The 14,654-nt window shown below is 37.0% G+C and overlaps 3 protein-coding genes across 3 annotated transcripts; all 3 read left to right on the top strand.

The window, feature by feature from the left end:
* Window positions 1-4,050: 4,050 nt before the first annotated feature.
* Window positions 4,051-5,965, top strand: LOC147296407 (zinc finger (C2H2 type) family protein). The gene has a single exon (XM_086256767.1). It carries the CDS (start codon window positions 4,298-4,300, stop codon window positions 5,393-5,395), a length of 1,098 nt encoding a protein of 365 aa, XP_086112893.1. The 5' UTR covers window positions 4,051-4,297; the 3' UTR covers window positions 5,396-5,965.
* Window positions 5,966-8,335: 2,370 nt separating this feature from the next.
* Window positions 8,336-10,659, top strand: LOC147296406 (GDP-mannose transporter GONST2-like). Its single transcript, XM_086229136.1, has 9 exons — window positions 8,336-8,457; window positions 8,636-8,846; window positions 9,096-9,235; window positions 9,440-9,569; window positions 9,732-9,830; window positions 9,989-10,143; window positions 10,234-10,350; window positions 10,431-10,528; window positions 10,616-10,659. The coding sequence occupies exons 1-9, from the start codon at window positions 8,336-8,338 to the stop codon at window positions 10,657-10,659; spliced, it is 1,116 nt and encodes a 371-aa protein (XP_086085262.1).
* A 1,634-nt stretch (window positions 10,660-12,293) lies between these two features.
* On the top strand, window positions 12,294-14,654 carry LOC147296405 (transcription factor MYB119-like). Its single transcript, XM_086229118.1, has 3 exons — window positions 12,294-12,814; window positions 12,952-13,078; window positions 13,638-14,654. Exons 1-3 carry the CDS (start codon window positions 12,294-12,296, stop codon window positions 14,652-14,654), a joined length of 1,665 nt encoding a protein of 554 aa, XP_086085244.1.

Raw genomic sequence — 14,654 nt, 5'->3', positions numbered from 1 at the left:
TCTTTTTTGAAAAAATTAAAACAAATACATGTATCTGGTATTTGGTATCAAAGTAGGACTAAATGAATATTAGGTACAATATCAAGTTATGTTATTTAATACTAGTGATCGTTATTCTCATAGTTAGTAATGCACGGGACGACAAAAATATGTATGTACATGTTTAATACAAAATTGATATGCATATAATTGAAAAATATATGTATTATAAGTTTAGATTAAAAAATATGCTTTTTTTTATATCTTTTGAAAAAAATATGAAAAACGGAAGTTTTTTCATAAATACTTACGTACTACACCCGAATTTACTAACTATGGTTATTATGTCTAAAATTAATATAGAAAAGTGTTACCATCAAACTATAAAATAATCTTCAGGGGTTTAAAACTTCATTAATAGACTCACAACAAGAAGTTTAGCTCTCTTTTTTGTCTCTGTGAATTAGAAAGGAAAACAAAACACAAAAAAAAGCAACATTAGCTGCATCCAAAATGCAATTTTGGGTAAAACCTTAAACAATCTTTGGTAACATGGATGCAGATTGCAGATATTGATTCCTGAAAACCAAAAAGAATCGCTGAGAAGGAAAAAGGTGAATCGCAGGCATATGTCTCCAAAATGCATGGCCACTAGTCATAGAATCGATTCGGTGAAGCACTGAAACCAATTCCGGCCATCCCCTCGAAGTTACCTTCACACTTTTACAATTAAATTGGTCTCGTGCATGTAATCTTGGGGATCCTCCATATATATATATATATATATATAATTCATCCTAAATATGCGGAATTTTGTCTTTGTCATTAACATTATTATTTGTAGATTTACTGATGGCTAGAAACCTGCAATTAGACAAAAATCATGTGTCATGTGTTCATATCTTTCATAGAAAAAATAGAATAAAATTGAAATGGTTAACAGCTAGAGGAGCAGGCTTTGGATTCTCTTTGAGTTTGAGAGATATGGCAATGCATGCATGCATGTTCAACCCATTTATTTAATTTTTAAATCATTTAAAACTAACAATTAGATAAATAAACAAATAAATGCCATATTGTTGGTTTTATATGATTCAAAAATTGTTGGTGAAATGGGTTTGGCCGCTTTATCGGGAAATCTTGCACGTGTGGAGCCACGTCTATATACACATATATCTCGATCTAGGATTTGAACTTGAATTCTTAAGGTGCGTTTGGTAACGTTTTACAAAACGGTTTTTCATTTTACAAATTAAAAAAATGACAAAAATGCGTTTGGTTGCCGTATTGAGAAAACAGTTTTTGAAAAATACAAAATAGAATTTCTAGTTTATAGTGTAAATTCAGAAAACGACTAAATGATGTTTTCAGTGAATTTAGAAAACATAGAGAACACCACGGATACAAATAAAAAAAAAGTTACAACTGAAAAAAAAAAAAATGAATAAACATGTGATCTGCACCTCCTCCCCACCTAGCCAGACCCACTTCCGGCCGCTGCCCCCCTCCCTTCCCGGTCGCTGCCCACCTTACCCATCTTTCTTCATCTCTCCTCTATTTCTCTATTTCTTTCTCCCTCTCTTTCTCTTTACTCATCTCTCAAAATATATACTTTGTAATCTCTCTATAGTTTCCAATTTTCGTTTCAATAAACGAATTAAAACTCCATGTAACATCTATGGCGGGAAGCTCACGAGCCTTAACAACCCTTACATAGAGAAAATACATTCATTTAGCTAGATCATAGGTGCTTGCAGTCTTGTTCTCCATTAATAATACGGCCACCAACAACTTTTCTACCTCCAAGGTAGTCGCACCGGCCAAAGTGGGTTGAGTTTTATGAAACTTCTCTCTTTTTTAATTATATATTTTATGAAATTGATTAATAATAATTTATAATTAATATCTTTTGTGAATATAATTATTTGGTTGTAATAATTGGTTGATATCAAATGTGTTTTCATTATTTTTGTTTTATATAATTGTTTTTCAATTGCGTTACCAGACGGCTTCTTATATTTTGAGAATGCAAAATTTAATTTATCATTTTCATTTTACAATACAGTTTTTAGAAAATTGTTCTGTAAAATGTTACCAGACGGGCCATTATATTCTTTAATTTCCAAGGAGATATATATTGATAAGACTAATTTACTATATGTACATGATCATCATGATCAGCTTAAGAGATTTCACATGCTAATCTCAGTTGCCCTCGATTGTTTGTAAGGATTTTGGGTTTGTCAATCGTTGACATGATTAATTCATTTTAATTTGTACTTGTAGTACCATATACAAATGCCTAAGGTGTGACATAATGATCACTATTTTGCATATATTTATGTATTGTCAACTAAACTAATGTCCTTCCTTAATTTCCAAGCAAAGCATGGGTTTTAATTATATTTAACCAAGAGCACAAGACTAATTACAAAGGCTTTTCATCCAATTTTGTTTTCTTTATTTAGAGGAGAGGATAAGTGTTGAAATCTTTGGCTTTTATTTACAGAAATCGAAATTACACAAATATAATTTTCTTTACGGGAAAATGTATGTCCTCTTTACATATAATTTTATACGAAATATTGCCAGATTATTAATTTGAACTATGAGTCATTTCTCATCTAAAATTATCTTTGTATTGGCAATGTGAAATTTTTATTATTTGCCATATAGTATTGTCTATGCTAAGCAATGTACTGCTTATGTTATGTTACATCTCATCCAATCTACCGTTAAGAAATAGTATGCGTTGATCATGTACATGTGCTTTTTCGTTAAATCAACATATGCTAGTGACGTGTTAATCTATACTTTAGTAGTGGAAAGATATATAAACCCGTCATGATTCGAATTTCAAAAGTTAAAATATATATATATATGCATCATATAATATTTTTGTAGAGGTCTCTTCCGTTGATGTATACATTATCTTAAACATAATGAAGTATATCTTGTGGAACCTACTTCGCATTGTAATGTAATGATCGAAGCAGTCTATTTTATAAGTTTCTATACAAGGATTACTCTTGCAAAAAAATTGGTAAATCGAAAACTATTAAAACATCTAATTATAATAGAATAAATAGACAAATATATGGATTCTATTAACATTTGAAATGATGATCCTTTAATCAAATGATTAAACGATTTTTAATTTATCTAATTTTTTGTAAGGATGATCTCTATATATAGACTTAAAAAATAGACGGCTTCAATCATAGAATTACAATGCAAAGTGAGTCTCACAAATCATACACAGGGACGGACGCACAGCCCAGCTTGGGGGGTCGGGCGACCCCCCGAAACGGCGGAGCACGCAGGCTTGGATCTCTGGACGGCGACACCAGCGACCCCCCGACGTGAAGAAGGCGACCCCCCGACCCCGACGGCCCGACGTGAAGAAGGCGACCTCCAGGGCTCCACTACTCCAGCCTCCAGCCTTCCAGGTGATGAAATGCCATGAAAGTGTTCATTGAGAGTCTGAGAATTGAGAAACAGAGAAAGAGAGGAGAAGAGAAGAGCTAAAGACTGAAGAGGGGGCTGGGCTAGTGGGCTGTGGCCTGCGGGCTGTTTATTTTTTATTTTTTAAGTTCCTACTCAAAACGACATCGTTTTGAGCTAGGAATTAAAAAAAAAAAAGAAAGACTTTTGCTCGCAGTGACCCATGTCGTGCTCTTTTAGCCTCTTCCTCAATATCAATCCTCATTCATTAACAGCAAAACTCACACAGCCACACACAGAGGACAGAGCCCAAGCGCCCAACCCAGCCCCTACCATCGAAGCCGGTCACCTGCCCCGGTCCCTAAAAAATTTTGCCGCCTCTTCGCAGCGCCAGGCTCTAGCTAACCATGACCCCCCAAGTTGGGGATCCTAGATCCGTCCCTGATTATACATCATCATATTTAAGTTAACGTGTACAGGTCTCATATTTTGTACATAGTATTTATATGAATTTAATGCAACGCGATATTTCTTATAATCTCCCCAAGTCTCCGTATCATCTCATAATCACAATAATAAAGTAGCCACATATATAGAGGAGAGGGGCAGAAAGAGAGATACCAATATACCATGAAGTTGCGTTCCACCTACTCTTTCTCTCTTTAACCTTTATTCTTCTTCTTCCATTGATGCCATTGCTAGTTGAACTCCCATGTCCCACCCACGTACTCCCCTCTACGTAATTCACCTTTCATCTCTTCCTTAATTTCCTCTTCTCCTTCCATCATTACCACATGCAATCACTTGGTCTCCTCGATCCATGCCTAGCTACCCAATTAAGCTCCCTAGCTACTTTCACTTCCTATAGTCTCTAATGGCGACCATATCATCATTCTTCAACAGGTTCCTCTCTCTCTTCCTGCTCCTCCTCCACCTCGGCTGCTTCGCTTTCACCACCACTACCACCACCACCACCAACCCAACAAAAAAACGCAGACTTTCCTCTCTAAAACCCCAAAAAGCCCTTTCAACCTCTTGGTCCTTTCTCAAGCGCATCTTCCTCTCCCCCAAAACCTGCAAAACCCACCCCTCCACGCCACCTCGCTCCTCCAATCACTCCATCGTCTCTCTCGTCCTGCCCGATTCCGACCACTTTTCGGACCCTCCGCGTAAAAACCCATCTGGGTCTTGCCCCGACTCCTGTATATCGGCCGGCGGCGACCACCTCTTTTTCCCTCTCCGAAACGATATCTTCCCCTGTACCGTTTGCGGCGAGATTTTCCAGAAACCCCAAAATCTCGAGCAGCACCAAGCGATCAAACACGCCGTCTCGGAGTTAATCGATGGCGATTCGGGCAAGAACATCGTCCGGATCATATTCAAAACGGGTTGGACCGATTCCCAGAAGAGTCCCGTGATTTACCGGATTCTGAAGATCCACAACAGTTCCAAGATACTATCGCGGTTCGAGGAGTACAGAGAGTCGGTAAAGTCCAAGGCGGCGCGAAACGGCGCCGTTCGGAGAAGAGACGAAAGGTGCATTGCGGATGGGAATGAGCTTCTGAGGTTTCACTGCTCGACGTTTCTCTGCGACTTGGGACTGAATGGTAATTCTGGCATTTGCAACCAGCAGTACTGTAGTGTTTGCGGGATTATCAAGTCCGGGTTCTCACCCAAGTTGGATGGAATTTCCACGCTGTCCAGTAGCTCCAGGGCACACGTGGCGATCCCAGATGAGATCGAGGAGGAGTTCAAGTTCATGAACGTGAAGCGGGCCATGCTGGTTTGCCGGGTCGTGGCGGGTCGGGTCGGGTGTGATTCGGAGGAAGATGTGGACAAGGAGGGCGGCGGGTTTGACTCAGTCGTCGGGCGAGGCGGGAGCGGGGTCCACACGAGGGTGGATGAGGAGGAGCTTTTGGTGTTTAATCCTAGGGCTGTGCTTCCTTGCTTTGTGATTGTGTATAACGTGTGACGGTGTGAGTGTGATACATGGAACTTGTAGTGTCCTAAATTATTTTAGATCAAGAGTTGTGAATTTTGTCATGTGTGGTTGTGATGAATCTGATGATGGTGATTCACAGGTGTTTGATTGGTCCGTGACCAAAAACTGGTCACAGCCCCAATGCCCCAATAGCTACCAATCATAATGAGACCCTATGGCCTTGTGGCATTGTCGGCTTGTTCAATCTTAACATTGAATCCGATGATACATGTTACATAGGGGCATGGATTTAATTGGTGATAGATGTTTGGCTGCCTGCCATGTTAGGGTAACTTAGGTTGTGCCATTATACGTGTTAGTCAGTTCATCTTCATGTGGTTACTGCCCCATTTAGTATGATTTTGGAACTTTGAATCAATATTAGGATGCATTATGTAGAATGCTAGGTCTAAGTGTGTTTTTTTATTTATTTGTCCAAGAGATGGGGAGAGTAAAATTCTTGCTATCCTAAATGTAAGAGTAAATGCTATATCACTAAGCTTAAGCACTCACTAATTGTGAATGCTGAAGTTGTTGTTTATAATGGATTCTAACTTTTTTGGCATATGAAAACAAACTTATTTTTTCATTACATAATATGTAATATGTTTTCGAATTTTAGCATAGTATTTATTTATTACATAAAGAACGAAAATTGCTAGTTTTACTTATGATGAAGATGAATTTCACTTATCTAACACTGCACGTAAGTATACGAATTGACACGTAAGTATACGAAGTGACACATAGGTAAAAAGATATTTAAAAGCCATTTGAGAAAGCAAACTAAAAAGAGTAAAAGGTCCATGATATAAGGCCCAAAAAAAAGGTCCATGGTAAGTATCCTCAAAGGGATTCTATGCTTAAGTTTTTTTGGCTAAGCGATTCTATGCTAGTGACGGATCTAGGATCCCTAACTCGGGGGTTATAGTGTAAAAGTAAAAAAAATAAAAAATTTGGATGACAATAATAAAGAAAATAACATTACAAACTACAATTGTCCACAATGAAGTTTCATATTTTGAAAATGTAGCATTATTTGGCCAGGCTACAAACTAAAAAAAATAAGTGGAAGGCTGCTCTGCTTCTGCTAGAATGGTTGAACCCAGGGCTGTCCTTGACATTTGGGGGGCCCATACAAAAATAAAAATGTGGGTCTTTTTTGAAATTATGTTTTTTGTTTTGTTTTGGGAAATCAAAATTATGTTAATATGTAATTTATTGTAAAAACTATTTTCAACCGATTATTTTGATTAAGTATTATAAACTAATTTAAGTATATAGCATTTTTCTTTGAAGAAAAGATTTCATAAAAGGTAATTTAGAGGCCCAAAGAGAGGTTCATCACAATTCACAAGTAGAACTATTGAAGTATTCAAGAACTCATAACTAAGTGGTTCGACCAATTAAATAGAGAACAATAGTAAAACCAAAAATCAAAAGACTAAAATCACTGCAAACATCTCGAAGCTCCTACAGGCTATAGCGAAAAGGAGGAACAAATGGATTTACTAGTGGATAGACCCTGGTGCTTGTTTTTTTTTTTGGCTTTCATAGACCAGGAAAGCTAGAAGAAGAAGATGAGCAGGAGCCATAGCTCAGTCAGGACTTTCATCGAGCAATTGCTCGACGTGGGGGGTCGCCGTTCTTCTCTTCGGGGGGTCGGGCACCTATAACATGCGTCCGTCCCTATTTATGCTTAAGTTTAATACTTTCAGAAATCACCATAAACTACAATTTGGCACTAACCTTAGGTTTTCTAAATTGCATGAATTGGGCTTATATGCGGATGAGGAGTTATGGCTAAGTTACATCAACTTCGTTTTCCATTAAACTTTGTTTTTGGTAAGATTCTATTTACCTTTTCTTATTCTTCTTTTCATTGAAACAAACTTTTTTTTACTCAAGGATTAAAGATAAAAAAGTGTGTTTTTCATATTCTTTCTAATAATTGTAGAAATTATAAGAGACTTTCTTTAAAAAAATTTAATTTGTGAGCAACTATTGTTTTATTTTTCAAAACCCTGGACGTGATGAGCTATTCGGTGTAGTGATCAGATTTCAGGGTGCACATTATAACGGACTTCTTATGAAAATTGCTATATAGAAAACATGGGCTCAGAGCCTCAGACTGTTAACCCATCTAGTCACCTACAACCCACAAAGCTGTTCTAAAGCCCAAATACAGATCATTATCTAATCCAAAAGCCCAACCCATCCATAATTTCCGCGCAAAAAACAAACCGTTTGAAATTCCATACGAAACCCAAAACCTTGCTGCTAGTGCTAATTAATCCAAGGTTACCAGAGTTCCAAATTTGATTCACTTCACTTCTTCTTCTTCTTCTTCTTCTTCTTCTTCTCGAAGGCCTACTCATTCCCAAGTACCCAACACAGAGAGAGAGCTTGAGCTTAGAGCTATGGATGGTTGTCAGCGTTTGACTTTTGGGGAGCCTCCTCGGGAAGCGTTCCTTCCCAAATATTCAATTTCAATGGCGGTCCTCCCTCGCCTGGAATCTCGCGTTCCCACTCACTCTCTTCTGCTTTCTTAATGCTCACTCTTTCTTTCTCAGATCCACAGAGCCTTCTTCTTCTTTCTTCTCTAATTCTCTTTTTACTCCTTTCCTCATTGCCTTTGCGTGCCCTTCAAAAAGATGATGGCATTTATTCACGTTTTTCGCATGATTTTGTTACCCAGCCACCCAGGCTTTTGATATTATTCTTCCTCTCTGGTTTTATTAACAACCCATTTCGGTGTTAGCCAACCTATTCATTCCTATTCCTTGTCTTCAATTTTTTATAGTGAAACACTAAAGCTCCCAAGGATTTGGTACGAACATAGCTTTGGATTATAGAAATGGATATGGGCTTCACAGAGTGAAAATTTGACTTTAGTTTACAACTGGGATTTTGTTTTTGCAGGTCGGTGACATGTCATCTGATTTCAAGTTAGATGCAGTTAAAGGCCGTGACAGTGAGGACCCAGAAGTTGGCTCTCTGAATGGAGGAGTAGTTCATGAGATTCTTCCAGAACGTAGAGGTTTCAGTGACAGGTAGAGTCATCAGCTCCTCTTCATTTTGTTAATTGAAGCTCCACAAAAAATGGGATTTCTTTGTTATGTACTTTTATTCATGAATTGTCATTCCAATGTGAATCAAGTGCATGATTAGATGTAGAACTATTGTGAAAGGAGCATGTGATATATGTAACCTTCGTGGTTCTCAAAGCAGGTTGTTTAGAGGGAGTAGAGCAGGGCATGCGGAGACCGTCTCTGTTCCAAGTGATGGAGGTGAAAAGCGTGAACATGGGTCAGCAAAGAAATCTGGACCTCTGTTGTCTGGGACAGCTTATTGCATTTCTTCTTGCAGCATGATATTGCTGAATAAAATTGTGCTGTCCAGTTACAACTTCAATGCAGGGGTATCATTGATGTTTTATCAAGTATGTTAATACCTTCTAACTTCTAAATTCTAACTCACTTTCGTTTCAATAAGGATGAAATATGTAAAGGCTATTTTATTAGTTTTACAAGTTCTATTCTCTCTATGCTGCATGTCTTTCTGTTATGGGTAATTTGTAGGCTGATAGTTGAGTCCTTGTCACTTGTTTGGATGCTCAGTTTTCTTATGCAATTCCACAAATTTAGCCAGCCACAATGAAATCTCATTTCTTCCATATGGTTCTCTGCAGAATTTGATAAGTTCTGTAATAGTTATATTCTTGGGCTGCTGTGGATTTGTTACTGTGGAAAAGCTCAATTGGAAACTGATTAGGGTCTGGATCCCTGTCAATGTAATCTTCATTGGCATGCTTGTATCAGGCATGTATAGGTAAGTTGTGAACTGCAGAGTCTGCATTTTTAGGTGCTCTATTTTTATTTTTATTTTTTCATTTCAGGGCTTATTGTTCAGGCCTAGAGTAAATATAAATGATGGCAAACATTGGTGATAAGATTCACAATATATGGTTCCCTCATTTGATGCTTTATATGATTTGTTAATGAATGTATTGTGGTTCATTTTTTTTTCTTTCAGTTTGAAATACATAAATATTGCAATGGTGACCATTTTGAAGAATGTGACAAATATTTTAACAGCAATTGGAGAATTATATTTGTTCCGGAAACATCAGAATCAGAAAGTGTGGACTGCCATGTTCTTGATGGTAATTAACACTTTACTATTAGTGTTATAGGAAACAGCCAGCACTTTGATTCCCATACCATTCAAATTGTCCCATACATGAAATATATTACTCATTTCTTCTCTCAGATAACTTCTTAACAAAAAAGTTCTAATCAGTGCTACTTTTCATTATGTATTGCAGATTATCTCTGCTATTAGCAGTGGCATTACAGATATATCCTTTGATACAGTAGGTTACTCATGGCAGATTTCAAATTGCATACTAACAGCATTGTACTCAGTAAGTAGTGCTATTTAAGTTCTGGGCATCTGTTAATTTTAGATTGTTTTTGAGACGAGCAATTTAAATTTGGACTATGGGAACTATGGTCCTTGTGCAGATCATTTTACAATTTTACAAATCAAAGACAAGTTTTTAAGATTTTCTCTTTGTGACAGCTCACTCTAAGGCGAGTCATGGATGAAGCGAAAAAATACACAAGATCTGGATCTCTCAATGAAGTTTCAATGGTCTTGCTGAATAATTTGCTATCTCTACCTTTTGCTGCTTTCTTGATCATAATTCTTGGTGAATGGAAATATGTAATGAGCGTGTAAGCATATGTTTCTAATTTTGAGTTTGACATAATTTCATGCAAGCACATTTGGTTTATTTTACCTAATGCTTTGGTTTCAATATGCAGGGATGTAATTAAATTACCAGTGTTTTGGTTAATTGCTACAGCTAGTGGATTTCTTGGACTTGCCATCAGCTTCACCTCCATGTGGTTTTTACATCAAACTGGTCCTACCACATATAGGTAATGCTGTGTACTTAAGCTCAAAATTAACTTTTCTTAAGTTGATATATAAGAACTTCTGATGTGCTTCTGCTTTACAGTCTGGTGGGTTCCTTAAACAAGATTCCTATCTCTCTTGCTGGTTTAGTCCTGTTCAAGGTGCCTCTAAGTCTACCAAACCTCTTCAGCATACTATTCGGTAATCAACATAATCAACTTTAAAGGCCATGAATACTAGTGTAGGGTGATTTAATTACTCTCAATTTAATGAATTCATCTCTTCCAGGTTTATTTGCTGGAATATTCTTCGCCCGGGCCAAAATGTCCTGATCCAGACATGTACTTATTAGGTTAAGATGAAGGAACTGGCTGCACATACCAGTTTCCAGGCTAGGAAGAAGTGGATACTTTATGTTTTGTTCAAGAAGGCCAAAATATTTATTTCCTGCAAACATAGCATCTCATGTTAAAGGAGTTGGAAATTGCAGCTCTGTCTGCATTTGCTACTTGGCTATGAATGGCCAAGCAAGCTAGCCAAGGAAAACCATAAGAGATGGATAAAACTGTTTACAGGCTGTGTTCTTATTTGTTCATTGTATTGTAAGAAGGAACATATATTCATACCGATCAATGTCACCTTCCAATTTATTTTCCAACATGTAATACTTGTAGCTAAAGTTTTGTTAATGAAATAGTATCATTCTTTTCTGATCAAATGAAAAAAATATATATATATATATATCTATATATACTTACATTTTCTCTTGAATTATAAAGAAAATTATGCCATTAGAAATTAATGAGTGGATTTATATCTGAGTTTTATTTGTCTTGATTACCTCCCATTGACGTCCTTTTAATTTTTATTTTTGGATAATCATTAAGATGCATATTAAGTTATTAACAGCCTATGCACATTTCATTTTCAATCTAAAACCTCTTCATGTACTCTAATATCCGTTACTACAGTCTCTGGGATTTGGAAATAATGTCCTAGGAAGAGTAAATTGAGAAATTTGATAAGCTTAATCTATTCTTCCAATCCTAGCATGTCAAGTTGTCAACCCTGTGCTATCAAGTTGTCAACCCTGAGTCAAAATATTGATATAGCTTATTCCTTTCCTTGAAGTGAATTTAAGAAGCTTTGAGAGAACAAAAAAACTGTAATTTAGAATTAATATATATATAAAGAAAAAGGAAAATATCAGTGAGGGAACTTAATCAGAAGGGAAATAGGAACAGGCCACATGAGTCATATTACCTCCACAATTGAGTTGGCTAGCATTTAGTACCCACACAAGCAATAAAAACTAGGGATTAAAATTCTGCCAAAATTCCTCTTCCTAATAAATTATATTTAATTTCAGTATTGACCTCGGACACCCACAATTTTGTTCTACATTGTCTCTATCCATCATTTTTTTCATGGCATCAATGGACCAAAATACCCTCACTTCACTTGTGTCATATTAATATAAGAGTGTGAAGGGGGCAGGATTGTCTTTCCACCATATGGCGCCAAAATCATCAACATTTTGGGGCTGCCCATATCAATACATTCCCAATTTTATCCAAAACTTTTAAAATTTGTAATAATAAAATGATAATATTATTATTAATTTTAATAATTGTGCGTGTAATAAGTTAATAACGAATCCACTAATCTCTCTCCCCCATCTCTTTCTACTTTTGTACAAGGGAGGAAGCTCAGGAGTTACAGCCACTGCCAATTAATAACCGTCGGATATGCCTCCAGATGAACGGCTATTAGGCCATGTGGCTGCTCATTACAAGCCTTAGCACGAGCTAATTGCATGCCCTGCTATCGTTAGGGGGTTCTCTCTCTCTCTCTCACAAGAGAGAAGAAAGAAAGAAAAAGAAAAACCCACAAAAACTGACCAAAATTCAAGCCTAAATTAATCCCTTTTTTGTTCTTGTTTCAAGCCCTCTTTCAAGTGGCTTTCATGGAAGGTGAGAGAGGAGTACTAGAAGTAGGAGGTGGTGGTGGTGGTGGTGGTGATGGTGTTGATATTCATGGAGTTTACGGGCTTAGAAATAATCTTCAACATCATCACCAACCACACCATCACAGATATCGAACTGGTCCTCCATTGACAGCCATAGACAGGTTCTTGTGTGGCACTACTCAGGCCCATTTGTCTGACCATCATTTTCTTCATCAAAACAATGCGAGAGAGAAAGAGAAAGTGGTCGGAACCTCAAATGGGTTGTGTGGGTTTTCTTCTTCTTCGTTTGGTGGTGTAATCAATGGAGAGTTATCAGCAGCAACAAGCTTTGTGGATGGACTTTTTGTTGATCATATTGGAGACACCGCCATGACTTGGATGCAAGACAAAAGCCCTAACTTGGGTTTCAAAGAAGAAGCAAATAATAATAAGGTTTCTAAAGTGGTGGGAAAGAGAGCTAAAAAAGCTTCAAATGCTGCCACTTTAATAAAGGGTCAGTGGACGGATGAAGAAGACAGGTAATGCTAAGCGTCCGAACGCTTAAATTTGAGAAACTTCGTATCATTTGGTGTTTGTTTGTTGGTTAATTTCTTCATCAACTAAAAGTGCATGTAAATTATTAATGGGTTATGTTTGTTGTGGTGTGAATATTTAGGAAGCTGATCAAGTTGGTGAAGCAATATGGAGTGAGGAAATGGGCACAGATAGCTGAGAAGCTGGAGGGTAGGGCTGGCAAGCAGTGTCGAGAAAGATGGCATAATCATTTGCGCCCTGATATCAAGGTTAACTTCTTTTGATCGATCTCATGTTGTTATATATAATTCTACAATTATTTTCCAAATATGCCCATGATACATGAATGGCTAAAGAATTAATTAGATCTCCAGCTTAGATTCTTATAATGGGTATAATTACTTAGTTACTAATTTGTATAGTATGAAAATACAAGCTTTTGCTATATTTTTGCTTGGATTTTGTGATCTATGCCGCCATATTATAGATTATTATTACACAACGAAAGTCAAATATTCAAATTTAGATTGTGATTTGAAGGATCTATTTTTAGATCTAATAGATTTTCTTTCTTTTCCATGTGGGTAAGTAAAAATTTCATAAGTAAAACTAGGGTTTATATCATTCATACCCTCTCATATCTTCTACCCTCTTATATATGCATTTGTGGATGTTTACTTCATTACTTGTATTTGATTTTGTAATTAAATTTCATTTTACAAAATGCATATATATATAGGGTTTTTTTCTTCATTTTTTTTTTTTTAATAAAGAGTGCAACATTAATTATATGCCATTTTTTTCTTGTTGGTTGGCTTTGTTTTTCAGAAAGATAGCTGGACTGAAGAGGAAGAGAGGATATTAGTGGAAGCTCATGCTGAGGTTGGGAACCGATGGGCAGAGATTGCAAAGCGCATTCCTGGAAGAACTGAAAACGCCATAAAAAACCATTGGAATGCCACAAAGAGGAGACAAAATTCAAGGAGAAAGAACAAACAGACTTCAGACACCAAAAATGGGTCGTCATGCTCTAAGCCTCCTCAACCTTCCATACTCCAAAATTACATCAGAACCAAGATCAATATTCTCAATAATCATAACATTAATGAGTCTTCCAATACTACCCCTACCAGTTCCTCCACTCTCTCTACTGATCAAGACCCAATATCAAAAACCCACTTCAATAATGTTAACAGCATTGTCGACCTCACAGACCCATCTGATCAGTCTACTTGTTGCGATGACTCTCCATTGAACATTGCTTCTTCAGACACATACAATGATGAGGAGCTTCTTTTCATGCAAAACTTCTTCACCAACAAGCAGCCACCCATTGGTGACAACAATGGAGGCCCAGTTGTAAGCCCAAATGTGAGCCCAATGGAGGCCCCAGGATCCTTGAGTTTGTATCAAACTAATGGTCATCATCATCATCATCATGCTGCTCATGCTCATAAACAAAACATGCACATTGATAACATGCCCATGCACAACAACCTGATCCAACCCACACAATATCAGAATATTACTTCCACTCCTATAATTCCCACTACTCCCACCACCCACCTCTATTCTGATCTCTACCTCTCTTACCTGCTAAATGGAACAGCCAATATTACTAATTCATCATTATCATCTAATTGTTCCACTGATCATCATGATCATCATCACTGGGAGCACTATAACATAAACATGGATCATTTGGTGCCACATCATCATCATCATCATCATCAAGTTGCTGCTGCTGCTTCAAATGAAAGGAGAGAGATGGATTTGATAGAGATGGTTTCTTCTTCCTCTCAATTCCCTCAAGGTACCACTACCAACAATACTACTTTCTTCTGA

Source organism: Dryas octopetala, chromosome 1 (assembly GCF_963921425.1).
Source record: "Dryas octopetala chromosome 1, drDryOcto1.1, whole genome shotgun sequence".
In the NCBI taxonomy this organism is placed as follows: Eukaryota; Viridiplantae; Streptophyta; class Magnoliopsida; order Rosales; family Rosaceae; genus Dryas; species Dryas octopetala.
This window is presented reverse-complemented; position numbering and strand designations above follow the sequence as displayed.

Bases quoted from the DNA above. Each gene is read 5' to 3' on its own strand.
- LOC147296407 (XM_086256767.1), top strand. From the start codon at position 4,298: ATGGCGACCATATCATCATTCTTCAACAGGTTCCTCTCTCTCTTCCTG.
- LOC147296406 (XM_086229136.1), top strand. From the start codon at position 8,336: ATGTCATCTGATTTCAAGTTAGATGCAGTTAAAGGCCGTGACAGTGAG. The intron at 8,847-9,095 runs GTATGTTAATAC...GGTTCTCTGCAG, and splicing joins TATCATTGATGTTTTATCAA to AATTTGATAAGTTCTGTAAT. The intron at 9,236-9,439 runs GTAAGTTGTGAA...TTTTTCTTTCAG, and splicing joins CTTGTATCAGGCATGTATAG to TTTGAAATACATAAATATTG.
- LOC147296405 (XM_086229118.1), top strand. From the start codon at position 12,294: ATGGAAGGTGAGAGAGGAGTACTAGAAGTAGGAGGTGGTGGTGGTGGT. The intron at 12,815-12,951 runs GTAATGCTAAGC...GTGAATATTTAG, and splicing joins TGGACGGATGAAGAAGACAG to GAAGCTGATCAAGTTGGTGA. The intron at 13,079-13,637 runs GTTAACTTCTTT...TTTGTTTTTCAG, and splicing joins ATTTGCGCCCTGATATCAAG to AAAGATAGCTGGACTGAAGA.